Source organism: Podarcis filfolensis, assembly GCF_964270895.1.
Source record: "Podarcis filfolensis genome assembly, chromosome: 16".
In the NCBI taxonomy this organism is placed as follows: domain Eukaryota; kingdom Metazoa; phylum Chordata; class Lepidosauria; order Squamata; family Lacertidae; genus Podarcis; species Podarcis filfolensis.
Window position 1 is genome coordinate 38614171 of NC_139620.1, and position 26371 is coordinate 38640541.

General features: G+C 45.0%; 1 protein-coding gene across 1 annotated transcript; it reads left to right on the forward strand.

Annotated features, from left to right (window-relative positions):
* The first annotated feature begins 495 nt into the window (after positions 1–495).
* On the forward strand, positions 496–26297 carry P2RX7 (purinergic receptor P2X 7). Its single transcript, XM_083590251.1, has 13 exons — positions 496–1350; positions 5359–5491; positions 6254–6325; positions 8191–8263; positions 9378–9474; positions 10154–10234; positions 12205–12334; positions 12797–12933; positions 14522–14615; positions 16224–16289; positions 16403–16519; positions 21103–21201; positions 23940–26297. The coding sequence occupies exons 1-13, from the start codon at positions 1226–1228 to the stop codon at positions 24438–24440; spliced, it is 1725 nt and encodes a 574-aa protein (XP_083446377.1). The 5' UTR covers positions 496–1225; the 3' UTR covers positions 24441–26297.
* The last annotated feature ends 74 nt before the right edge of the window (positions 26298–26371 follow it).

Sequence of the window (26371 nt, forward strand, 5' to 3'; positions counted from 1 at the left end):
CTTCTACTTAACACTTCAATAACAGTAAGGTTTGCAATGACAATAATAAGAATAAATTCAGGTTATATACCTTTGTCCCTTTGTCGAAAGATCCCAAATAATAACAAAAACAGAAATAACAAGGGAGAGTATTTCTTGCCTTAAAGGTAAAGGGACCCCTGACCATCAGGTCCAGTCGTGGCCGACTCTGGGGTTGCGGTGCTCATCTTGCTTTTTTGGCAGAGGGATCCGGCGTACAGCTTCCGGGTCATGTGGCCAGCATGACTAAGCCACTTCTGGCGAATCAGAGCAGCGCACGGAAACACTGTTTACCTTCCCGCCAGAGCGGTACCTATTTATCTACTTGCACTTGATGTGCTTTCGAACTGCTAGGTTGGCAGGAATTTCTTGCCTCAGTGTGTAATTATTGTGTCTCAAGGTCCTGCCAGAGCCTTGTGCCTCCTTCCTAAAGCCCAGCGCCTTGCTTAGTTGGCTTCGGGAAGGTAGTGCGAGGAGGTGGGGGTTGTCCAGTTTGGGCCTCCACCCCCCAACAAGGCAGTATGCGGTTATATCAAAGTGCTCTTGCAGCCCACTTGGTATGGAAAGTTGGACTACCCTGCTCTAGCTCAAGTTCAGAAGGGTTTGAATACGGAAATGAGAAAAATGCTGCTGCTATTGTTTTAAATAGCTTGACCGGAGGGAGGAAGGAAGGAAGGAAGGGTGAGGAGGAGAAAAAGGCTGTGTGTGGCTATAAACAGATCTGCCAACACTCCAGAAGTTGCAGAAGTCTTCTAATCTGCATTCATTTTGATTTGTTTGTGGTGAAGTTATACAATGATGTTTACCTGATTTGCTTGTGGGGTGTTTATTCATCTGTTGATAATTTGTCCGTCCCCCACTTTTCAATGTGTTTCCCCATTAATTTCCTAACGGCAAAAAAGTGTTTGTGTTAAGTGCATTGGTTGCCCGAAGGCCACAGAACATTTTAATCTATTTTAATTGTGCAAACCTACACTTGAACCCCTCCCACAAAATAACAGTCTGGAGGTGATTGCGCAGCAGCTGAGTTATACCTCATGTGACTATTTTGATTTATCTTAACTTGCTCCTTCCCTGCATGGCTTTCTTACTGTGCCTTTAAGTGGAGTAGTTTTGCTTTGTGAGTGTGTGGGTGGCCAGAAACACCAGCGGCAGTGCTGTCTGTGAGAGGGTGCAGTTTGTAAGAGGCTTTTTTTGTTCCTCCGCCATGGCCGGGTGCTGCAGCTTGAAGAATGTGTGTGAATATGAAACTAACAAGGTTGTGCGAATTCAGAGTGTCTACTACGGGAGCCTCAAGTGGGCCATCCATTCTGTCGTCTTCATGTATGTCTGGTAAGTGGAACAGGAAAAGTTCAGATACGGCAGCAGAGAAAACAAACAGGGAAAGTTGGAAGCCTTGGAAAGAGCTCTCCAGCGAAATCCATGGGATTTACATCTCTAGCTGTTGATAAGGAAGGCTGGGGTTGAATTGTGCAAATTGCTCTGTCTACTTGGATCAGTTAAACTACCGTATTTTTCACCCCATAGGGTGCACCGGCCCATAGGGCGCACCTAGTTTTTTTGGGGGGTGGAATAAAGAAAAAATATATATTTTCCCCCAGGCCCGAGCTTCCCCCGACCCCAGCCCCCAGAACAGGCTGCTATCCGCAAGCCTAGGGAGCCCGGTGCAACGTCGCGCCAGTCTCCCCAGGCTTGCGGAGAGCTGCCCGAAGCCTGGGGTGCACTCCGCTGCGCGCCCCAGGCTTCGGGATGCAGGCAGCTCTCCACAAGCCGTGGGAGCCTGGCGGGAACTCCCGTGGGCTCCCAAGGCTTGCGGATAGCTTCCTGAAGCCTGGAGAGCGAGAGGGGTCAGTGCGCACCAATCCCTCTCGCTCTCCAGGCTTCAGCGAAAGCCTGCATTCGCCCCATAGGACGCACACACATTTCCCCTTCATTTTTGGAGGGGAAAAAGTGTGTCCTATAGGGCGAAAAATACAGTATATCCAAGAGTTGTTTAAGTAGTTCTATCTATTGTCTGAAAGTTAGTAAAGCTGGTAAAAATGTTAGTGACAGTTCATAAGATACTGCTTTAACAAAAGCATGTTAAATGTATAAATTTAATCAATATTAATTGTCAGTGATACCACATTCCCCACCCTGCACTCAAATCTCACCTGTGACTCCTTGTAGCTGTCAGCAGGCAACAGCGGTCACTATTCGTTTTAGATACAGATGCCGGTGCTTATGGTATGAGGGCTGAACTGTCACAGGAATGTGCAGGACAAGAGAAGCCGTAGAGAGAAACTTCTGCACTACTAGGAGAGAACTCCTGGCAGTTGTAAAGTTCGTAGGACGTTTTCATTATTATCTGTATGGTAGGAAATTTGTGGTGAGGGCTGACCATTCTTCCTTACAATGGCTATTTTGGTTCAAAAACCTGGGGCCAGCTCTGGCTGGCTGGCTAAACCAGGTGAGGGTAGCCAATAGGTCTCAAACTCTTGGTGAATGAGGGACTTTGCCTGCATGCAAAGACAGGCTCTGGCGGATGGAGCAGATGCACATGCCATTTCTGCACATGCTGTAGAGGGAAGTGAGGGGCAGATGGGGCTCGTCCACCTGGGAAGGGAGCCCATCTAGGAGAAGGAAACTCCTAAGCCTCTGCTGCCTTGTGGGACATCTTCGGGAGATGAAAAGGCTCAGGAGTAAATGCTACACAAATCCAGAGTATCAAGCTTTATTTTTTCCTTAACTGAGCCTTGTACATCTCCTTCCGGCAAGTCCTGCATCCAAGCTGGTGTTAGATGTATTGCTCTGCTTTCCTTTGGACCACATGAACAAGGCTTGTCATCTGGGCAGCCCAGGACCCCCATACACACTGCGCAGGCTTGTGCCCCGGGAAGGTCACTTTGGTGCTGCTAACACAGTGGTTTAACTCCCCCCATGGAGGCGCACTCCATTGTCTCCTCCATTGTCTCTTGAGACAGATGGATGTCAACAACAAGATACCACATTATTTATACAAGGCTTTAAAGTGTTCAGAGCAGCTCACATGTAATAATGTAATCTTTAGCAAAACAACCTTGTAAGATAGGCTGCTAATGCAATCTTAGGCTGTGTTATACGTTTGATGTCTGGGTCACGGGAAGTAATGGCTCTGCTCTGTTCTGCACTGATCAAGCTCCCGTCCTGGGTGCCACATTTTAGGAAGGACAATTGGAGCATGCAAATTGGAGCATGCCCAAAGGACGTTTGGGGGTTCTGGAAATCCCCATAGTACAATGAACAGTTGAAAGACCTAAGTATGTTTAGCTCAAAGAGAAGATGAAGGAGAGACATGATAGCAATATTCAGAGGTCTGAAGGACTGTCATGTGGAACATGGAGCAGGTTTGCTCTCTGTTGCTCCAAAAGGAAAGAAAAAACAATTTGTGTAAATTGTTAGGGAATAAGATTTCAGCTAAAAAGGAGGTGTTTTTGAAGGTGAAGTCCAGCCAACAGCGGAATAAGACTGCCTGTGGTCTCCCCTTCACTTGATGGCAAAGGACAGGAGAAGGGTGAATGGCCATTTGTCAGGGATGCTTTTGTTGCACCCTGCACAGCAGAACCTGCGCTGAGCAGGGTGTCGGTCTAGTTGAACCCCTACTGTCCCAACTCTTATTGTTATTACTACTGTACTTTCCTCTTATCGCAGACACGGGATGAATGGACTAAAGTGGACTTGAGAGAGAACAATTTACCAGATATTGAGACCCACCTGCCACTATCATATTACTTTAAGCAGGCATGGTCCCCCCTCCCCCAAATCATGGGAACTGTAGTTTATCAAGGGTGCTAAGAGTTCCCCTCAGAGCTACAGTTCCCAGAGTGGTGCTCAGTGGTACTGGGTACCCAGGGAATTGTAAGTCTGTGAGTGGGTCAGTGCCCTTGACAAACTACACTTCCCAGTGTTCATTGGGTGGGAGGAGCTATGGCTGCTTAAATTAATATGACACTGCTTTAAATGTATAGTGCAGATGGGGCCACAGATTCAGGCAGGGACTGTCTGATCTTATAGCTCCATCTCAGACTTTAGGTCATATCCACACCATATATTCAAAGCACATGGCCTTCCCCCAATGAATCCTGGGGACTGTAGTTTGTTAAGGGTGCTGGAAATGTGCTTTAAATGTACAAGTAAACACATTGGATCAGCTTGCTGGTCTCTGCACAGCCTGATCCAATGCATGCTTATGCAGAAGTAAAGTTCCACTGAGTTCACTGGGATTTGCTCCCTATTAAGCGTGCATAGGATTGCAGTTGAGAGTGCACAACTGCTGCAAGAGTAAGTCACACTGAAATCAGTGGAACTCATAAGTAACGTGTAGGACAACAGAAAAAACCTACTAAACTGGTCTTCTAAACCTGTGCTATTAGGATTTTATTTTTATAGCAAGAGAACTTAAGGGGAAGGACTTTATTGTTTATTTATCACTGAAGTAGAAAGCTTTGCATTTGCAACAACAGCTGGTATATAGTCTTACATAGTGACCTCTAAAACATTTTAATCAGTGAAACAGAACTGTAGTAACTGAGGTTAGGATCACACAGCCTTGGAAATAAAGACCCCAGGGGTGAGAATTTTTTCCTGCTTGTATTGAAAAGTACTGCATTAAACTGATCTGGACATATTAATGTAGATTTGCTTCTGAGCGTATAACTTGTGGCATTCTGAGTCCTAAGAGAAGAGCCTTCTTCCAGACAAGCACAGCTTTGTAAGTTTGGTGTGTGACCTTCTTTCCCACCCACGCATCTGATGAATGCCATGATGTACAACCAGCTACTCTTAAAGGGACACGCTCAATGTAGTAAATAGAGTGGTGGGTCTGTGTTGCTTCATGGCAAAAATAACAAGTGGTGAAGCTGTGGCCCTCCAGATGTTGATAGACTGCAAATCCCATCAGTCCCAGACAGGGTGGCCAATGGCCCGAGGTGATGAGAGTTGGAGTCCAACATCTGGAGGGCCCACAGATCTGCCATGCCTGCTGTGTGTGTGTCGCAGGTAAGGGTTTTTTAAAAGACACATCACGCACACAAAACGTACATTATGTTATAAAATTACCATAAAAAAGATGGACAGAACTGTAACTTTGAAGCATTCATTGGCAGTTGAATAGTCATAGTGGTACAGGAACTGAAAAATTGACTCGTACTTCCATTCACCCATCTCTTTAGCACACCTGGTCATCAAAATGGCACAATTTATTTCTAACCCTCTGTGGGCAGTATCTTGCTCTGGGTTTGCATAATAAAGGACAGTGCTGTAGCATGGGGGGGGGGGGGCGCAGGGACACCACCTCAAACCCTTTCCATTGTGTCTCTCCAGTGTTGTCCTTATTGCTGACAGACGCTATCAGAAGAAGGACTCCGTCATCAGCTCAGTGCACACAAAAGTGAAAGGGATTTCTCAGACTGAAGCAAGGATCTGGGACACAGTGGAGTACACTCTCCCTATCCAGGTATGTCTCAACTCCTTGACCAGGGAGCAACCTGCTTTTCAGTGACCTGAGTGACTGCTTTTCGGCTTTGGGATATAAAGCAGAGGTTGGGCTCACCTTGAGTGTGCATTACGAACCCTGCCTGGAGATGCTGGGAATTGAACCTGGAACCTTTCTGAACGCAAAGCAGGAGCTCTGTCACTAAGCTACAGCCGTTCTCCAAAGGATCACTGGGCTATGGCCCTTCAGCAACATGGGGGGGGGGGAACAAAGGTTCACCACACCTGGTATAGGGGAAAGACTGTAGGTCAGTCTCCCACATCTTCATGTAGGGCACAGAGTGACGCCCATTTGAAACCTTGGAGAGCCGTAGCCATTCAGCATAAGGCAGCATTCTATGTTTCCTTAGGCAGATGGCAGTTCAGCCTGTGCTTGAATACCTTCAGTGAAAAAAGCGCTTCCATGTTCTGAGGCAGACATCTTCCACTGTCAAACCATCTTCTCCCATCCCCAATTCTGTTTTACTTTGTTGAACGTTCATCTACAAAAAAGAGGATAACTCCATAGCTCTTGATCCTGATGGTTTATGATATTTGCTTGGTCCCTAATAAATGTATTGCCTTCTTTAAAACAGTGTGGCTTTGGGGTTTGTGGCTTTTGATTCCCCCGCCCCCCGCCCCCATGGAACAATCTTTTGAAGAGATCCGCTTTTAACCCCCTTTGATGAGTTAACGGTTAACCCCCTTTGTTCTTTCTCTTTTGCCTCCTTTTTTGTGTATGCAGGGAATAAATTCATTCTTTGTGCTAACCAATATCATCAAGACAGAGAACCAAGTCCAGGGACTTTGCCCTGAGGTAACTCAGTTTTGTGATTGATGTTATTATCTGTGTGGAGAGGGAAATAAGCCATATTCTGTAACGGAAGGCTTTTTAATTAGTGTCTCATTGCTATGGTGATCCTACATCATCAGTGCTGATTCATCTTTCCCATCACAACCTTGTTAAATTTCAGAGAAACAAAAAACCTGCAACAACTAGTCCAGAATTTGTTATTTGCATTGTCTGTTTAAGCTTGAATCTTTTTGGCAGCTGGCAAGATACATTCAGGGCTGCATTTTGTTCTGCACATTTCGTAAGTTTTCTGTTCAGGCATGAAATCTGGTAACTGGTGTAACAGGTTTCAGCAGCCCAAGGATCTAAGATTTCATTTTAGAAAAATGGAGGAGGAGGAGTTTGGATTTGATATCCTGCTTTATCACTACGCGAAGGAGTCTCAAAGTGGCTAACATTCTCCTTTCCCTTCCTCCCCCACAACAAACACTCTGTGAGGCGAGTGAGGCTGAGAGACTTCAGAGAAGGGTGACTGGCCCAAGGTCACCCAGCAGCTGCAGGTGGAGGAGCGGGGAATCGAACCCGGTTCACCAGATTACGAGACTACCACTCTTAACCACTACACCACACTGGCCACACTACACCACACTGGCTCTAGACTAGAAATGACATTCCTAGTCCTTATGACCAGGAAGATAGAAATACGCAGTTTCAAGTGATGTTGAGCAGGGCTTAATGGAACCTAGTGCTTTGGTATAGCTCTTTACCCCACAGCTATTGGTCCCCAATCCTCAAGTCCTGCTCTTCTTTAATGATGGCATTGTTGTTGTTGTTGCTGTTATTTTCATCCTTCACCTTAAGGTCCAATGGTACATTACAAAAAAAATATATAGAAAACCGTTTAAAACAACCTACTATCAGTAAAATAAGGTGTATTGTAAAAATATACACCTCAAGTGGTAGACAAAGGAAAGAAATGCTTTTTCCAGGGAGGCTGGCCGGGTGTCTTTATTACATATCTTGAGGCACCACGCAAAAACTTTCCTCTTCTCTCAGACCTTTGGCTAATTAAACAATCTAGGGCCTTTTAAACTGGGGGGTATTGTTTTTGTTTGTTACTGTGTTGTGTATTTTTGTGTTTTTATATTGTAAACTGCCCTGTGATCCTCAGATGAAAGACAGTATAGAAATTATTATATATATTTATTTATTTATTTGTTTATTTATTTATACCCCGCCCATCTGGCTGGATTTCCCCAGCCACTCTGGGCGGCTTCCAACAGAATATTAAAATACAATACTCTATTAACCATTAAAAGCTTCCCTAAACAGGGCTGCCTTCAGATGTCTTCTAAAAGTCTGGTCATTGTTTATCTCCTTGACATCTGATGGGAGGGCGTTCCACAGGGAGGGCGCCACTACCGAGAAGGGTCTCTGCCTGGTTCCCTGTAACTTGGCTTCTCGCAGGGAGTGAACCACCAGAAGGCCCTCGGCGCTGGACCTCAGTGTCCGGGCTGAACGATGGGGGTGGAGATGCTCCTTCAGGTATACTGGACCGAGGCCGTTTAGGGCTTTAAAGGTCAGCACCAACACTTTGAATAATACAAATAAAAAGAAAAATGGCCTTGCTGAGAGTGAGACAGACCAAAATAGGACAGCATACAACCAAGCCTGGGAACTGTAGTTTGTCAAGGGTGCTTGGAATTGTAGCCTTGTGAGGGGTAAACTACAGTTTCCATGATTCTTTGGAGGAAGCTATGTGTTTATAAACATACAGTGTGTTCACAGCCAGGGTCTTGCTCCTGTAGGTGTGGCCTGAAATGAATATGCAACGCTAGAAATTAAAACACATATTGTATGTTTACTTTCCCCCCTTTCCCTTTGCTCAGTTTCCCCTTGCCAAAGCTGTTTGTTCTACTGACAAGAGCTGCATGAAAGGTCGTATGGACCCTCAGATTAATGGTACGTGGGTTTAATGTTTGTAATATGCTGCAGAAAAAAGTAAAAGAAAAGCTGGTTACTTTTTAAATTTTCATTTACAAAGTTTAATTTACAGAGTTCAACAAATTTTACAGCCAGCAATAATGAAACTTTACTGCAACAGCAACTTAAACTTGAGGTGACTATGACTGCATGCCTTATGATAAAATGTTCAGTTTACTTGTCACTTGATTAAGAGAGGCTAATTGGTTAAGTATACGGGGCTACCACATTTAATCGGTACAGCCACGCTGTGTGATGTGCCAAAAAGCAGATTAAAGGCCCATAAATGGGATTTGTTCAAGACAGGGCATAGGATTAAGTGTGAGGTTGTGCAGGTTCTTTGCCATACATTCAGTGTGTAAATCACATTCAAAGGAGCTGCCACGAAGATTCCTTTAGGGCAGGGATTTTAAACTGGGGTTCCTCACTGTCCCTAACAATGAGGTAAGACTGCCATTTCTTTACCTCACAGATTTATAGTCAAAAGATCTGGAAACACTGGGAGTTATGTAACTTCACATGCATTTTAAAAAGGAATTAAAAAAGAATTCATTAGGCATCCACTTGCCTTTAACAGATATTTTATATCAGCCTTCGATATGTTCCATCAGCCCCTATGGAAAATGGGAGATTTGCGAAGGCTACTTTACTGACGATATTTGATGGCCACCTGCCTGTTAATTGTAACCTACTTTGCCTACAACAGGATTGTAAACACACACACACACACACACAGATGACAGACAGATAGATAGTTTTCTTACAAACCACATCCCTTAGCTTCAAATCCTGGCGTTTCATGGGCAGTGTCAAAGTTCCTGTGGGTGGCAAAGAAGGCCAGAAAACAGCTTGTGACGTGTCCCAGAGATTGCCCTTGGTGTGGAGTTTGTGTGAGTAGTGGCTGCTTGCTATGACATCTGGATTTGTATTCTGCTATTCTGTGCCATAATATTTTCCTTACCTGTAATGTTCCTAATCTGTGTCTATGAAAACAAATCAGTTTAAAAGCTCTGGTATTTTTAGTGAAAACAAAAGCCACAACTAGCAACAAGGTTATATTCCATAAATGAAAGCTGATTTCTGCTCTCTACAGGAATTCAGACCGGCAAGTGTGTGAACTACAACACAACCATCAAAACCTGTGAGGTTGCAGCTTGGTGCCCCGTGGAGTCAATCAAAAAGGCTCCGGAGTAAGACAGGTTTTTTCATAGCAGTCTGTGCACCCTTTTACTGTGAGGAGGAGGAGGGACCTCAGGCTGGGGCTGCCTGGCCCCTGGTACTCTTCCCAGGCCTCACAGGCTCTGGGTCACCCCCTGGTTGGCCTTGGTTCAAATGTGCAGGTTTCCCACCTGCAACAGGTGTGCCACAGTGAGAACAGGATGCTGGAGCAGGTGAGCCATGGGCCTGATCCAGCAGCCTCTTATCTCTGTTCATTCCTCTCGCTTGCTTAGATGAGAGAGATGTGTGAATATGTGCAGAAACTCTCCTACCACACAAGGGTTAAATTTATATCCATTGCTTCACCTACTTTTGCTTCTTGCTCTGCTCACCACTGGCATATGGCCCCTGGAATGTTGCCCAGTAGGGAATGCGGCCCTCAGGTTAAAGCTCCTCCCCCCTTTACTATATTCAGCATGTGCGCCCCTGACACTGTCTCATTCCTGCTGATACTGATAAAAGTCACTCAAATATATTTACAACTCTAGAAACAGCTAGGAATCCCATCCACAGATCCTGGGGCTCCCCCCCCCATTCAGCTTCAAATGCATAGCAGCTTTCCAGCTAATACTGTTATTCAACTATATGATATTTAATAAATGGGACTTTCTTTTTTGAGATCTTTCATCCTTGTCTGGGGTCTCATTTTAGGCCTGCCATTCTGAGAAGTGCTGAAAACTTCACTGTGCTGATAAAAAACAACATTCACTTCCCGAAATTTAATTATACGAAGTAAGTGCAGACATGTGTTTCAACTGCCCTCATTTCTGGAAAATTGCTTTTACTGTTACTGCCTCTGGAGCAATGTTGGGGTGCCTGTTTAAAATTGTGCTTGTGTGACTTGCTGGAGCCATCTCTAGGGCCCACCTGTCCCCATCTTATTTGCATGGGTTACGTGATGGAGTCGTGGGCTCATTCACACTGCTCCAGTTCTCCTGCTGAGCTCCTTCCCTAACCCAAGTAGAATCAGCAAACCACTAGCCTACCCCAGCTTATTGTTGCTGCCAAACCAATATTTATGGTTTGTTTTGCTCCAAGCAAGGCACAGTGGCTAAGCAAAGAACAAAACCTGGTGTCATGCTTCCTTCGTCTGATTCTTTTTTTTTTATAAATATTTTATTAAGGGTTTTCTTGTTTTACAGTGTAAGTGTAATGCCTCGTATTTTTTTTTTCTTCCATGTAACAATTTTACAAATCTGTTTCATTTGATGAGGCATTAGGGAGAGAAGAAAAGAAAAAAAAAAAGGAAAGGGGGTGGAGGGAGGGGAGATGGATGGGGGTGGGGTCGGGTAGCGGTGTTTCTGTTATGCTTAATGTATGTAGAGTTTGGTGTCAGCGTGCTTGTGTTGTTCACTTGTGTTCCTTTGGTGGTGAGAGAGGTTGGGGTTGGCCTAGGGTGTGATTGTTTGTTCCTTCGTCTGATTCTGAACAGGAGTAGGAGGCATTTGAGGAGGATGACTTGGATGGCCAGTGGGGGTGGGGAGAAAATGATGCCACACAGCCCTGTTGATGATTCCTCCTCTCTGTGCTCAGACACACAACAAGGCGGGAGTCCTGGGGGCTGCTCCTTCCCTGCGGGCAAAGGATAAGGAGGACTCTGGGGCACAACTTGGTCTGGCAAAGCAAGAGGATTCAGAGGGGAAGATGGGTCTAGTGTTGTTTCTCAGAGAGAGGCAGCACATTAATAAAAAAAGAGGAAATTATCCTTCCCCCCCCCCCCATTCCTACAGGGACAGTTGTTATTTCAAGTAGCTGATCAGTTGCTGTCTTTGTTTGAAAACTTGGTGGGGAGGCAGGGAAACTCATTGAAGCAAGTTTACAGCTCCTGGGCTGTCGTGGAACCCTTACTACTAATTTCAGACTCCTGGTCCTTGACTCTTGCTAATGAACTTATTGCTGTTACTCTTTTGCCTTGTCAGAGCGCCTGGACCAGGCTCTGCTCTATATTAGCCACTGAGTTTGTATTGTGAGACCACTATAATAAAAACCCACTTCTTCACTTTCAAGCAAAGAAACCTGTTAACTGGTTTTGAGTGGGGGCCAGGACACTTGGCTTCAGATCATGGGTTGCTGGGAGCAAAACAAACCATGGATGCCGGCTTGGACATCATGCTAAGATAAAGGCCATGGTTTGCTGCCTGTGCCAGGAGAGTGGTTGGGCAATGTGCAGTAGCACTTGCATGCATGGTAAGCCATGGATTATGGCTTACCACGATGTCTGAACATAGCCACTGCCTCTAAAAATTACATTCACCACTATCCTACTCCAGGCTAAACTGCACAATATGTAGCTTTTGAAATTCACAAAAATTACTAGCCTGCAAACATTTTTTGCCAAGTGGCCTGTGCTTCCATATAGGCTGCAAATGAGGAGAAATTATTTCAATTGCAGCCAGCACAGACATGCAGGCTACTGCCTCTCAGCAGACTAGTAAAACTTTTTGCAGGCTAGTAACTTTTGTGGGTTTATTCACAAAGCTGATTACATATTGTGTAGTTTTGGCCTCCAGTAGAGTTGTGGTGCTGTAGATACAGTGGTACTGTAAGAAAAGCATAATAAAACTGTTGTGATAGAAATTTCCCCCAACTCTTTTTAATTTTCTTATAAACACTGGGCGAAGTCAGCCCAGCTACCATAAACAATTCATTTTGTGTTGCCTGCAAAATTAAAACAACACTACTTTCCCTCCCATTCTCTGCAGAAGAAACATTTCACCGGATTTTAATATTTCCTGCACATACAACAAGAACACTGCTCCGCATTGTCCAATTTTCCGGCTGGGAGATATTCTCCGAGCATCAGGAGAGAACTTCTCTGAGGTGGCTGTTCAGGTCTGTGTCATCTGTTTTGGCTATTGAAGGCTTGTCTGTATTATGCCCCTGCTCACTTGGCTGTGTACAGCCTATACCTTTGAAACACATTCAAAGCAAATCCTTTCTCGCAAAGAATTCTGGGCACTCTAGTTTACCCACTTACAGAGTTACCATTCCCAACAATCCTTAACAAGCTACAGTACCCAGAATCAAGTTACAGTACCCAGAATCCTTTGAGGAAAAGGAAGTTCTTCATATGCACTTTAAAGTGCAAGCTGAATTATTTCTCCCTTCCTTTTGATAAACTTTCAGTCTGTGAAGAGACGGTTGGGAAGCCGATTGGCATAAGGACCAAATATTTATTTCTATTTCAAGGTCTGATCTACTGCTCACTTTCACCAGCTTGGGAGCACAACGGTGTCTACCCCCGTTGATGATCAGCCCCGTGTTAAAAGTACTCATCTTACTCTCTCTCCCAAGGGTGGCATCGTGGGCATCGAAATTAACTGGGATTGCAACCTGGACAAGTGGCTTCACCGCTGCGAACCCAAATATGGTTTCCGGCGTCTGGATGACAAAAAAACAAATGAAGCCTTGTACCCTGGAAACAATTTTAGGTATTTTTTTTGTAATTTTAGGTAAAACCTGTTTTTTAAGACTTTGCTATGTTGCAACCATCCCCAACCAGGTGCCCTTTAGGTGTTCTGGACTATAAATCCCAGCAGTCCTAGCCAGCAACTGGGTGCAGAATTTAGCATCTTGAACACTTTAGTTGTTTCCCCTCCTCCCCCATATTTCTAGTTTCTAGGTCTCATGGCTGCAAAGGTTTGAAAGGGCACAGGTGATGCCAGAGAGGGGCTGAAACGGGCTCTCCCCATGCCACAACAAGATAGGGCTTCAGTTTCCTACATTGTTTTTTGTTTTCCCAAGACTAGCAGCAGAGAAACCTATCCCAAACAAGACAAATGTGTGCAGATCTGCTTGACTTGCATGCATTTTTAAAACATTGATTTCCCCTCCCTCTTATAATGTGCATTTTGAAATGGGCTTATTTGGGGATTTCGATGATTTGGCAATTCTGAAAAACCAAAGGCCTTTCACACCAAAGTCATCTGCCACCTACCGCAGTCATGCTGATAAAGCACACCGGATGTCTCCCTGCCTCATGATAGTCCCTTTGCTGACTGCTGCAAGACTCACTGCCCCACTTCCCCTTTTACTCACAATTTGGTGCTAGAGAGTGAAGCCAATCCTGGCCTGCACTGTAGGCTGAGAGAGGGGGGATCACTGGGAGGCTGCATCCCAGATTCCCGGGAAGAACAGGGCAGCAAGGGGAAAACCAGTGTGGTTCCATTGGCCATAGAAGAAGCAGCTGCAGGGAGTTTTGCTTAAAACTTTCTTTTAAACTTTCTTCTGATTGCCAATTTTCACTGGACCAGAGAGCTGGAAAGAAGTGTGCTCTTGTCCCATCCATAACTTGAGAATGAGGGCTGCTGGAGTGGGTGGTAGGTGTGTCCTCATATGACAGTCTTTTGCAGCTTTCCCACGCCTGATGCTCTCTAGGGCAAAATGGCTTGCTTTGAGGGGAGTTTTACCAGGTCAGGGAAGGTTGGTCTTTAGGAGATTTATATTTCCTGCTTACAAAATGGGTGATTTTGTGGGTCTTGCACAGGATATTCCCATGACGATTTGCACCCCATGTTTCCATGACATTCTAAATCCACACATCAGAATGGGCTCCTTGCTTTGGGGACGGGAAATTTCCCATGGGGAATCCAAAATAACTTTGTCAGAAGCATCAACAGAGGCTTAGCTCTGTTCTTCCCAGTAAAGCATGCCTGAGGCAGTGACTGGAGATCCCACAACGGAAAATCAAAGTTCATTTATGCTGCGAGGAGAAAAGCAGCTAGTACAAGGCAGGGTGGTAATCCGATGACTCACCAGAGTGTGCTGTACTGTGAGCGGAGAACTTGCCTAACAGAGTACGGAAAGCCAAATTGCAGTGGCCTTTGTGTTCTTTGCAGAGAGAGGATTTGGGGTTCTGGGGTCTGATAATGAGTGTGATGGGGGTTGCAAGTTCCACACAGGTGTGTTGTGTGAGGAAGGAAGCCATCTTCCAGCGATCTTTGGCGTCCAGGCCAATGCTCACATCATCCAAACTGCTCTTACAATACCTTGTCCAACTGTGTTGTTTGGTCCTTGCAGATTTGCCAAGTATTACAAGCAAGCTGGTGGGAAGGAGGAGAGAACCCTGATCAAAGCCTATGGCATTCGCTTCGACATCCTCGTGTTCGGCATGGTAAAAGGAAACACATCCTGACTTCCTGTTGCTGGTTTTCGATCATGTCAGAGAAATGGGAATTTGAAGGCCAGATTATGCATTACATCATTGGCAATTGCATGATTTAAAAAATATTATTTGTATGCAGTGCTTTTTTTTCTAAAAGAAAATGTTTAGGGGTACTCTCATTTTGACTCAAGAAAACCACCATTTTATAGTTCAAATCGGGAAAAATAAATACAGTCATACCTCGGGTTACAGACGCTTCAGGTTGTGCATTTTCGGGTTGTGCACCGCGCCGAACCCGGAAATACCGGAATGGGTTACTTCCGGGTTTCGGCGCCCACACATGCGCAGAAGCACTATATCACGCTTTGTGCATGCGCAGAAGCGCCGAATCGCGACCCGCGCATGCGCAGACGCGGCGCTGCGGGTTCCGAACGTGCCTCCCACACGGATCACGTTCGCAACCCAAGCATCCACTGTACAGTAAATGGACAAAAGTACAAAGATGCACAAAATGTTTAGGGGTATGGGTACCCCTTTGTCCCCCCCAGAAAAAAGCACTGTTTGTATGTGAATAGCAGGCAGTGGAAGCCTGATCTGGGCCAGTGTTGTGGGGAGGGGGCTTAAGCTTTTGCCATCTGTGTCTATTTTCATGGGAAGGAAAGCTAGTAGGACTTTGTGTTAGGAAGCAGTTTATCCACCATTTGGGTTTCCTTTGGTATGTATTAAATTTTAAAAATTTGGGGTGGGGGAATTGAGGGTCCTCCTAACATGGATATAAAATCTGAAGAGCTGCTCGGTTTTTCTTGCCACAGCAGCAGAATTGTCAGTTCTTCAAAAGGGGAAAACACAAACTGATCTTGAGGTTGCTGTATGCTGCAATAATGTGTGGAACATTATTACTCTGGAAAAAGGTCATGCTCAAAACATGCTCTTTGGCAAAACTTTTGTCACCTTTATAAACCATTCTGACATGGAGTATTCTCCACCATTGCATCCTCTTCAGGTATGGGCTTCATGCTGTGTGGATGCTGATGGTTCTGTTGTCAGCGATGGCTGTCTCCTTTCTGCTTGCAGGCATATGGATGGAATCGGTTCCCTTTAAGGGGCAGAAGAGCCAGACACCAAATTCATAGATACTTTTATGTATTCTGAATATGCAGCATGTCCAAGAACTTCACATCTTGAATTTTTCTCTGTGTATGTTTGTTTGTGTACCATTTTATTGTTGCATATAAACATTTATTTTTAAAAAAGGAAAAGAATTGGCAGAAGTGGGCTAGATGAACCTGAGGAAGCAGTTTCATGTGCTCGTATTTGACACTTTGGATGCCACTAATTTTTATTATTTTATTCACCTTACTTGATTTTTTACCAGTTTAATTTCTAACTTGAAATAGAGTGTAGCTTGTTTGTATTTTGCAGTTTTGTGCCCTGGTTCAGTGCTCTCTCCTCATCCTTTTTCTAGAAGCAGGCTCAATCTATGAAACAGACGCAGAGGCTTCCCCATTCTCAGAGAAAAGGGGTGAAAATCAATTACTGTCTTTTAGAAGGAAAAAAACCCAATAATCTCTTTTGTTCTCTGTTTCCTTGTCTTCCAACCCTGACCCCCCACCAAAGGCTGGACGGTTTGATTTCTTTGAGCTCTTGGTATATATTGGTTCCGCACTCTCCTATTTTGGCCTGGTAAGAGACTGTTTTATATCCCTTGTCATTTGGTTGGAGGATGATTTCAGCACAAATTGCTTCAATTAAGAAAATTGAATCAGCATTCTCTTGGATTTTCTTCTTCTTCACAGGCACAGTTTGTAGTTGATTTTCTCATTACTTCATATTCATGCCGTTGCTTCAAGTACAACCCAGTGAAAGAATATTACATCAAGAAAAAGTGTGAGATGGTGCCGGGACCAAGATGGGTAAGAAATGCAATTAATTGCAGCATCCTGCAGCCACATGGATATAGCTAGGGAATTCACCTTACTGCAAGAAAAGAAATGCTGGATTTGAACATCACAGTAAACTATGGTTTAGTGAGATATGAGTGTGCCTAGTCTCCTCTTGTGCTACTCTCTTCACCTCCGACACAGCTGGGAGGGGGAGTTTTTTCATAGAATCATAGAATCATAGAGTTGGAAGAGACCACAAGGGCCATCGAGTCCAACCCCCTGCCAAGCAGGAAACACCATCAGAGCACTCCTGACATATGGTTGTCAAGCCTCTGCTTAAAGACCTCCAAAGAAGGAGACTCCACCACACTCCTTGGCAGCAAATTCCACTGTCGAACAGCTCTTACTGTCAGGAAGTTCTTCCTAATGTTTAGGTGGAATCTTCTTTCTTGTAGTTTGGAACCATTGCTCCGTGTCCGCTTCTCTGGAGCAGCGGAAAACAACCTTTCTCCCTCCTCTATGTGACATCCTTTTATATATTTGAACATGGCTATCATATCACCCCTTAACTTCCAGGCTAAACATGCCCAGCTCCCTTAGCCATTCCTCATAAGGCATCGTTTCCTGGCCTTTGACCATTTTGGTTGCCCTCCTCTGGACACGTTCCAGTTTGTCAGTGTCCTTCTTGAACTGTGGTGCCCAGAACTGGACACAGTACTCCAGGTGAGGTCTGACCAGAGCAGAATACAGTGGCACTATTACTTCCCTTGATCTAGATGCTATACTCCTATTGATGCAGCCCAGAATTGCATTGGCTTTTTTAGCTGCTGCGTCACACTGTTGGCTCATGTCAAGTTTGTGGTCAACCAAGACTCCTAGATCCTTTTCACATGTACTGCTCTCAAGCCAGGTGTCACCCATCTTGTATTTGTGCCTCTCATTTTTTTTGCCCAAGTCAATACTTTACATTTCTCTCTTGTTAAAATTCATCTTGTTTGTTTTGGCCCAGTTCTCTAATCTGTCAAGGTCGTTTTGAAGTGTGATCCTGTCCTCTGGGGTGTTAGCCACCCCTCCCAGTTTGGTGTCATCTGCAAATTTGATCAGGATGCCCTTGAGTCCATCATCCAAGTCGTTGATAAAGATGTTGAATCAGACTGGGCCCAAGACAGAACCCTGTGGCACCGCACTAGTCACTCTTCTCCAGGATGAAGAGGAACCATTGATGAGCACCCTTTGGGTTCGGTCAGTCAGCCAGTTACAAATCCACTGAGTGGTAGCATAGTCAAGACCGCATTTTACCAGCTCCTTTACAAGAATATCATGGGGCACCTTGTCAAATGCCTTGCTGAAATCAAGGTAGGCTACATCCACTGCGTTCCCGTCATCTACCAGGCTTGTAATTCTGTCAAAAAACGAGATCAGGTTCGTCTGACATGACTTATTTTTCAGAAATCCATGCTGACTATTGGTGATCACAGCATTCCTTTCTAGGTGCTCACAGACTGTTTGCTTAATGATCTGCTCCAGAATCTTCCCTGGTATTGATGTCAGACTGACTGGGCGGTAATTATTTGGGTCCTCTCTTTCCCCCTTTTTGAAAATAGGGACAACATTTGCGCTCCTCCAGTCTGCCAGGACTTCGCCTGTTCTCCAGGAATTCTCAAAGATGACTGCCAGTGGTTCTGAGATCACATCTGCCAGTTATTTTAATACTCTTGGATGCAGTTCATCTGGCCCTGGAGACTTGAATACATCTAGACTAGCCAAGTATTCTTGTACTATCTCCTTAGTTATTCTGGGCTGTGTTTCCTCTGCTGAATCATTTGCTCCAAATTCTTCAGGTCGGGCATTGTTTTCTTTATCGGAGAAGACTGAGGCAAAGAAGGCATTGAGGAGTTCAGCCCTTTCTGTGTCCCCTGTTTGCATTTCACCATCTTCTCCTCTGAGTGACCCCACTGTTTCTTTGTTCTTCCTTTTGCTGCGAACATACCCATAAAAGCCTTTTTTGTTGCTTTTAACCTCTCTAGCAAGCCTGAGTTCATTCTGTGCTTTAGCTTTTCTGACTTTGTGTCTACACGTGCTGGCTATTTGTTTGAATTCCTCTTTGGTGGTTTCCCCCCTTTTCCATTTTTTGTACACATCCTTTTTTAATCTTAACTCAGTTAAAAGTTCTTTAGATAGCCACCCTGGCTTCTTTAGGCACCTTCCATGTTTCCGTCTCATTGGTATTGCCTGAAGTTGTGCTTTTACTATCTCCCTCTTAACAAACTCCCAGCCATCATGAACTCCCTTTCCTTTTAGTATTACTGTCCATGGGATCTCACCCAGCACTTCCGTAAGTTTTATGAAGTTGGCTTTCTTAAAGTCAAGAAATTGAGTCCTAGTATGCTTGGCTGCTCCTTTCCGCTGTATAGTAAACTTCAGAAGAGCATGATCACTTGCGCCTAATGATCCTTCCACTTCTACCCCACTAACCAGGTCATCAACATTGGTTAGGACCAGATCTAAAATGGCTGTTCCTCTTGTTGCTTCTCCCACTTTCTGGACAATGAAGTTGTCTGCAAGGCCAGTGAGGAATCTGTTTGACTTTATGCTCTTGGCTGAGTTTGACATCCAACAAATATCCGGGTAATTGAAGTCCCCCATTACTACTATCTCCCTTCCTTTTGCATGCTTGGCCATCTGTTCTAGGAAGGCATCATCTATGTCCTCCGTTTGGCTTGGGGATCTATAGTAAACTCCCACAATGAGGTCACTGTTATTCTTCTCTCCCTTAATTTTGACCCAAATGCTCTCACTTTGGCTTTGAGGTTCTAAATCTTGGATCTCTTCACAGGTATACACATCCCTGACATATAACGCCACTCCTCCTCCTTTCTTGTCTGGTCTGTTTCTCTGAAATAGATTGTATCCCTCCATTATTACATTCCAATCGTGGGACTTATCCCACCAGGTTTCAGTGATGCCTATTATGTCATATTTAGTTTGCTGTACCAAGAGCTCAAGCTCATCTTGTTTATTTCCCATGCTTTGTGTATTAGTGTACAGACATTGAAGTCCATTAATCATTCCCCCGTGTCTCTTATTTAAGGATTTTTTCCTCCCACCACTAGGTCTGCGTGCTGTTTGCTCCATTTGGTCTATGACATTTGGATGATCATCTTCATCAATTGATAGACTCCTACCTTCAGGAGCACTGTCTCCCTCCCCCACATTAGTCAGTTTAAAGCCCTCCTGATGAGGTTTCTGAGATTTTTGGCAAAAACATTCCTCCCAACCGTTGTGAGGTGCAGCCCATCGCTTGCCAGAAGTCCATCTTCAAGAAACTGCAGTCCGTGATCTAAGAATCCAAACTGTTCCTGTTTACACCATTTGCGAAGCCAGCTGTTCACTTCCACTATTTTTCCCTCTCTTCCTGGGCCACATCGTTCAACTGGGAGGACAGATGAGATGACAATTTGTGCATTTAATTGCTTCAATTTCCTGCCCAGAGCCTCGTAGTCTCTTTTGATCTTCTGGAGGCTATTGCTTGCAGTGTCATTGGTTCCCACATGAACCAAGAGGAAGGGGTATTTGTCAGTGGGTTTTATGATTCCTTGCAGTCGTTCAGTTACATCTTGGATCTTAGCCGCGGGGAGACAGCACACTTCCCGAGACATCTTTCAGGCCCACAGATCACTGCTTCTGTTCCCCTCAGTAGGGAATCCCCTATCACCACTACACGCCTCCTCTTAGGTTTGGTTGGGGTTCTTCCATGAGCTGTCCGTTCCACGGTCGCCTGCACATTCCTTGAGGACTGACTTTGCTGCTCGTCTTCATATACCTGATCGACTGTAATGAGGGAGAGATACTCAAATGGAGTCTGCTCTTCAACTTCCATGCTAGGGGAGAGGACCTCAAAGCGATTGTGTATTTCTAAACAATCAGAGCGAACCCTGGGCCTCCTACTTCTTTGAGTCACGTTTCTCCATATATCTGGCTCCTGTGTTGGTGAGGTTGAGGTTTTGCTTCTGCTTTTGGTTAACCACCAGACTTGAAACTGTAACTACCATAAACTATAGTTATTTTAAAGTAGCCATTCTTTGAAACCGAGAACTGAAGTTGGCTTGTTTGAAACCAGTCGTAGTGAATGTAATCCACAGAATCTATTTTCCATGTGTTGTTGACTAGCCAGATAAATGATTGCAGTTAGGTGGCCAAAAAAAGCATGGTTAAGGAAGGGGGCTGGGTTCACGTTTAGTTCCTAGCCATAGTTAAAATCAACCAAGGTTCAGAAGCTGACAACAAAGCCTGACTTCTGATTGTGGTTGTTGACAGTAAATATACCATAGTTTTGGGTTTGACTGCCAAACAAACCATGGCCAATCCAACAATAAACTATGGATAAGTATTAAGTGTGAACAGGACACTGAGTAATAGCTGCACTCTTACTGCTTAGTTGTAAAATGATAATTTGGAAAGGTCCAAACAAGCCATAGTGGTAAGTGTAAGATTCAAACAAATTGCTGCCTGTCCTCATCTTCTATCTTCTATTATTAATACATCTGAAATAACAAGTTCATTCAGTGAAATACTTGGGTTGATAAAATGTCTTTGTTTATTTTGTTGGGCAGACTCTGCTTTATGTGACTTTTGTTGATGAGCCACACATCTTTATGATTGACAAATTTTTGAGGACGAGCCTACAGAAAGTTAAAGGCGAGGTTATTCACGTGAGTTGGGGTCTTCCTTTTTATATGTGTGTACCTCTCTGCCTGTGCCTACATACAGATTTGTGAACAGGTGAAATGTTTTCAGAGGCTTCAAGAGGGTGGGCTAGCCTACGCCAACCTGGTGCCCTCCAGATGTTTCGCACAACAAATGCCATCAGTCAGTCCCTTGCTGGTTGGGGCTGATGGAAGCTATACTTGAAAACATCTGGAGAGCACCAGCTTGGGGAAGACTGCGCTAAACCATGGTTTAGTATTAGGAAAACAAGCGTTGAACTTGTACACACTTTCCTTGTCTAGTGTGCCTGTGAGGGGGAGACAGAAAGCTCCCACTTTAGATTATTCTTTGTTTTAAACAGCTGTACAGAAATACATTTTTGTGTGTGTGAGTGTATAAACACCCATACTCTCTCTCACTCTCTCTTAATTCCTATATATAACTAATGCATAAAAACAAAGCATCATAGTCAAACAATATTGGTTACATGAGCAATCAAGAAAAACAAAGGAATTATATACACCAAGTATGTTAACTCAATCCTTCCATTGTTTCCAGAATCTATATGGTTGAATATTCCTTGAGTACACATCACAAAACTGCTCCATTTTTCAATAAAAAAATAATCTTCACATGTTCTTACTATATTTATTAATTTAACATGAGTCATTTACTATATATACTATTTAATCTTCCAAAGTTGGAATCACTTCCATTTTAGATTAATTCCCATTTGCCATGTTGTCTAAACACAGACAAGCTGTCATTAATATTGACTATGGTTAGTTGAAAGAAGCCAACCTCAAACCACCGTTTATGAAACTGGTCTGTTTCAACTAACTGCAGTTATGATTAACCACAGATCTGGGTGATACATTAAACAGGGCGCACAAACCTGAGGCTCACTCTGGCTCATTCTGAACAATTCTAAAACAATGGTTTAGTGTTATGTTCCAACTCAACCAGTATGGTAGAACCTTCAGTGCCCTGGCTCATGTGTCACATTAAGCAAAACCATGGCTAAGCATGAATGAACAGGTGTGCAGATACAAAGAGGAAAAAATTCTGGTCACTTTACTCCTCTGGTAGCAAGACCAGCGGAGGACTGAAGCAACCACATGCACTCGCACACTCATTTATTCATGCTTAACCATGGGTTGGCTTAACATTACATGCTAAGTGGCCCATTGCCTGTGATGCACCTGTTTGATCAGAGACTGGAGCAGGACTGAGGAAATGAATGTGTGTAACTTTGGCAATGGCTTCATCCTACAGCTTTCAATGTCTGATGTCCTAAGAACATAATGATAGCCCTGCTGGATCAGGCCAAAGCCCACCTAGTCCAGCCTGCGGTCCTCACAGCACTCCACTATAGGAGACCTGCAAGACCCATCCCAAAAAGGATATGGCAGAGCTGGGAAAGGCTGGGAAACTGCAATAAACACAACCAGGGGTTTGGAATATCTTCCCTGGGGAGAAAGGTTAAATGTGTGTTCATGTGTGTGTGTGTTCTTAGGTCCCCCCTTAGTGACACTGGCAAAATTAAAAAGCTGCTGTCTAGTATGGCTAAGCCTGTTAGGTTCAATACAGCTAAGTTTGCGACAAAAGCTTTCCAGTACAGCAATGCAGGAGTCTTTTCCCCAAAGTGGGACTCAAACTCACGACCCTGAGAGTCTCATGCTCCGCCTACTGAGCTATATGCAGACACATATATTTATTATATATGCTTTATTACATGTGCTTTATTATACTTTTCTTAATAACTTTTTTTGCATGCTAAAAAAGGGGGGACGCGGGTGGCGCTGTGGGTAAAACCTCAGCGCCTAGGGCTTGCCAATCGCATGGTCGGCGGTTCGAATTCCCGCAGCGGGGTGAGCTCCCGTCTTTCGGTCCCAGCTCCTGCCCACCTAGCAGTTCGAAAGCACCCTTAAGTGCAAGTAGATAAATAGGTACCGCTTTATAGCGGGAAGGTAAACGGCGTTTCTGTGTGCTGCGCTGGTGCTGGCTCACCAGAGCAGCTTCGTCACGCTTGCCACGTGACCCGGAAGTGTCTTCGGACAGCGCTGGCCCCCGGTCTGTTAAGTGAGATGGGCGCATAACCCTAAAGTCGGACACGACTGGCCCGTACGGGCAGGGGTACCTTTACCTTAAAATCCATTAGCTTACGCTTGTGTGTGTGTGTGTGTGTGTGTGTGTCTATTGTGGCGATCACACAGGGTCCCCGGAGGTTTCACCGTCTATTGATCCCTGTGCCACCACTTTATTTCTCGCTGCCACCACCCAGGCCCTACCTGGGACAATACTGTGTCCAGTCAGGCTTAAACTGGAACATAAACTTCTGTTTATTTATTGCAGTTTAACAAGCGTGTGGTATCGGTCAATTACAATAATGGGTTGCCTATCCAGACCTATAACTTCCGCTACCTGCTCTCACTCACAAACCACCTCTCAGATAGTTACTTGTCTTCCTAGCTCCTAACTGTTCTTGACTCAGCTTATTTCTCTACACTAACTCAACCCACTCACAGACTCTATCCCAATTCACTCCCACTCCAACCAACTCCCAACGAACTCCTCCCTTCGCCCCTCCCAGAGCTGGTTTTATAGTCCCTCTGACTCCACCCCCTGGGTTCTGATTGGGTAATTTGTTTAACTAATTCCCCTCCAGCATTCTCGTATGTTAACGTCACATCTATAATCTGTATTTGATTGACCAATAAATTTTGATTTGATTTGATTGCAGAGAAATACTGGTGATTTTATGCGTGCTGCCAAAATCCAGCTGCAACATCCGGATGAAGTTGTGTCTCTTCTTGGGGACTCTGAAGAGGTGCATCCCCTCCAGAGCCAAGGGGGAGCTGCTTCTTCTTCCTCCTCCTCCTGTGAGCGTCCTGCCTGGTGCAGCTGTGGGAAATGTCGTCCAGCCAAGGGCTACTGGGAGCAGCTCTGTTGCCGAAGGAAGAATGGGGCCTGCATCACAACCTCCGATCTGTTTGAGCGCCTGGTCCTTTCCCGGCCGATGCTGAAGTTTGTCCTCCTCTACAAAGAGCCCTTGTTGGACCTGAATGGGGAGGCATGCAACAGGCAGTTTCGGCACTGCGCTTACAAGCAGTACATTCACTGGCGCTTTGGGGAGGAGGACCTGGAAGAAAGGGCCCTGATCCCCAACTGCTGCAGGTGGAAAATCCGGGATGCTTTCCCCAGCGAGAATGGTGAATATGCTGGCTTTGTGAAGAAGGCCTAGAGGACCGTGGAGACTCTGCACTGTGGCTTTGGGGACAGAACAGATTCAGAGGGCAAGGCAGTGCCCCCCTTTGCAACAAAACAAACAAAACCCCATCTCTTCAACAATCCTGCCATCCTGTGCTTCTCATTCCAATTAATCAGAGTCAGCACTTGCAGAGCAGCATGGTATAGTGGTTAGAGTGATGGATGAGTTCAAATCCCCAACCAGCCACGAAGCTCACACTGGATGACTTTGAGCCAGTCACCTTCTCTCAGCCTAATTTACCCCGCAGGGTTCTTGGGAGGATAAAATGATTGGGGAAGGAAGAACCACATATTCTGCAGCCCTGAATTCCTTGGACAAAGAGTGAGCTATAAATGCAATAAGCAAACGGGTTTACTCCATATTTCTTCCTGGTTGACCCTTGAACTGAAAAGCCATTTGGCTTCTTCTCCTCCTCCTCCTGGTAGCCTCTGCCAAAAGAGAGAAGATGATGCTGATGAAAGCAGGTCACAGGTGAGAATAAAGCAGATTTTGGGAACCACAGGTCAAGGTGTTAGCCTCAGCCTCCCTAAATCTATTTTTTGAGAGCCAAACGAGATGTAACTTTGACACAGCCTCCCCCAACCTAGTGCCCTCCAAATGTTTCGGACCACAAACCTCTCCTGGTTAGGGAGGATTGGAACTTCCTGGGGTCACCAGAATAGGGGAAGATGGCTGTAATGACACAATAAGCAGCCATAGCTGGGTTTTTGAAAGCAAAATACCAGGCACAGGACCACATTGCAGAGGAAAAGGAAGTTTAGTCTTCCCACCCAGACAAAGATTCCCACCCCGTGAGCTGCAGTTATCCTTAGCTTTTTGTGTTGGCAGAGGCTAATTGCCATGCTGGGGGGGGGGGCTGATTCTCATTGGGATCTCAGCTGAGGAGAGTTAAACTTCTCCTTCCTGTGTGTCACTCTTAGGGATTGCCAGCATGGTGCCCACGGATGCCAGTGTGTCCACCACTAAGTACCTCCTATGGTGTCCTCAAAAGGTCTCACGAAATATCTCCTAAGAAATGCACAAGAGGCTGTTCAGGACCTGTTTGTGCTGGTTGGGCTATCCTTGAGCTCATCCACACTTCTCCTTGTCCTGTGCCTAGAAAACATGGGGTCCAAGAGGTTTTCCACTTGTCGAAGTGATTTTTCGTTTGTGCTGCTGCTTTCCCTCTAGTGGGGCAGGAGAGCTGAAAAGGATGCCAATATATTTCACATCTGGCAACCAATACGCCCCTTGGGTTTCAGTTAATACATGAGTAGATGAGTCTAAAAGGCCCGGGACACAAATTTTCACAGCTCTCTAGTGGCTATAGTGACTCATTTACCAGAAGTAATGTACTGTTATAGTTTATAGGGTATAGGGAGACCCCCTATACCCTAGAAATTAATAAATGCTAGGATTTTGATTATTTGAGATGTGAAGGGAGAAATACCAGCTGCAGAGGTATCCCTGGGCTGGCTTATGCAGACCAGCCTGGCTGGGTTAGTGAAGAGCAAATCTCTTAATATGACAAAAGGTGTTGGTGGGCCATCGGAGAGGAATCCTTTGGCCTGGGGAGTCAGATGTTACCCAGGTGATGGGACATGTGTATTTGAGGTGACAGGAAAAGAGTTTTTTACTAAGGTTTTCCGGGAGGAAGAAAGGCGGGTTGAAAAGGTCCATCTTGGGCAGGCTGGCTGAAGGCTGGCTGGGAGAGATCCCTTGGACTCAATGGCTGCACTGCTGTGAGGTACAAGGCACTCTTGAGATGATCATGCTGTAAGCTCTGGACTCCCTCCATGCAGACTGAAGGTGTAAATAGGTGAATAAACCATATTTCTTAAAGATATGAAAGTCTACGCCAGGGGTTGGCAAAAAAATTTAGCCACAGGCCGGTCCACTGTCCCTCAGACCTTGTGGCTGGCTGG

Bases quoted from the DNA above. Each gene is read 5' to 3' on its own strand.
- P2RX7 (XM_083590251.1), top strand. From the start codon at position 1,226: ATGGCCGGGTGCTGCAGCTTGAAGAATGTGTGTGAATATGAAACTAAC. The intron at 9,475-10,153 runs GTAAGACAGGTT...GTCTCATTTTAG, and splicing joins TCAATCAAAAAGGCTCCGGA to GCCTGCCATTCTGAGAAGTG. The intron at 16,290-16,402 runs GTAAGAGACTGT...TCTTCTTCACAG, and splicing joins CACTCTCCTATTTTGGCCTG to GCACAGTTTGTAGTTGATTT.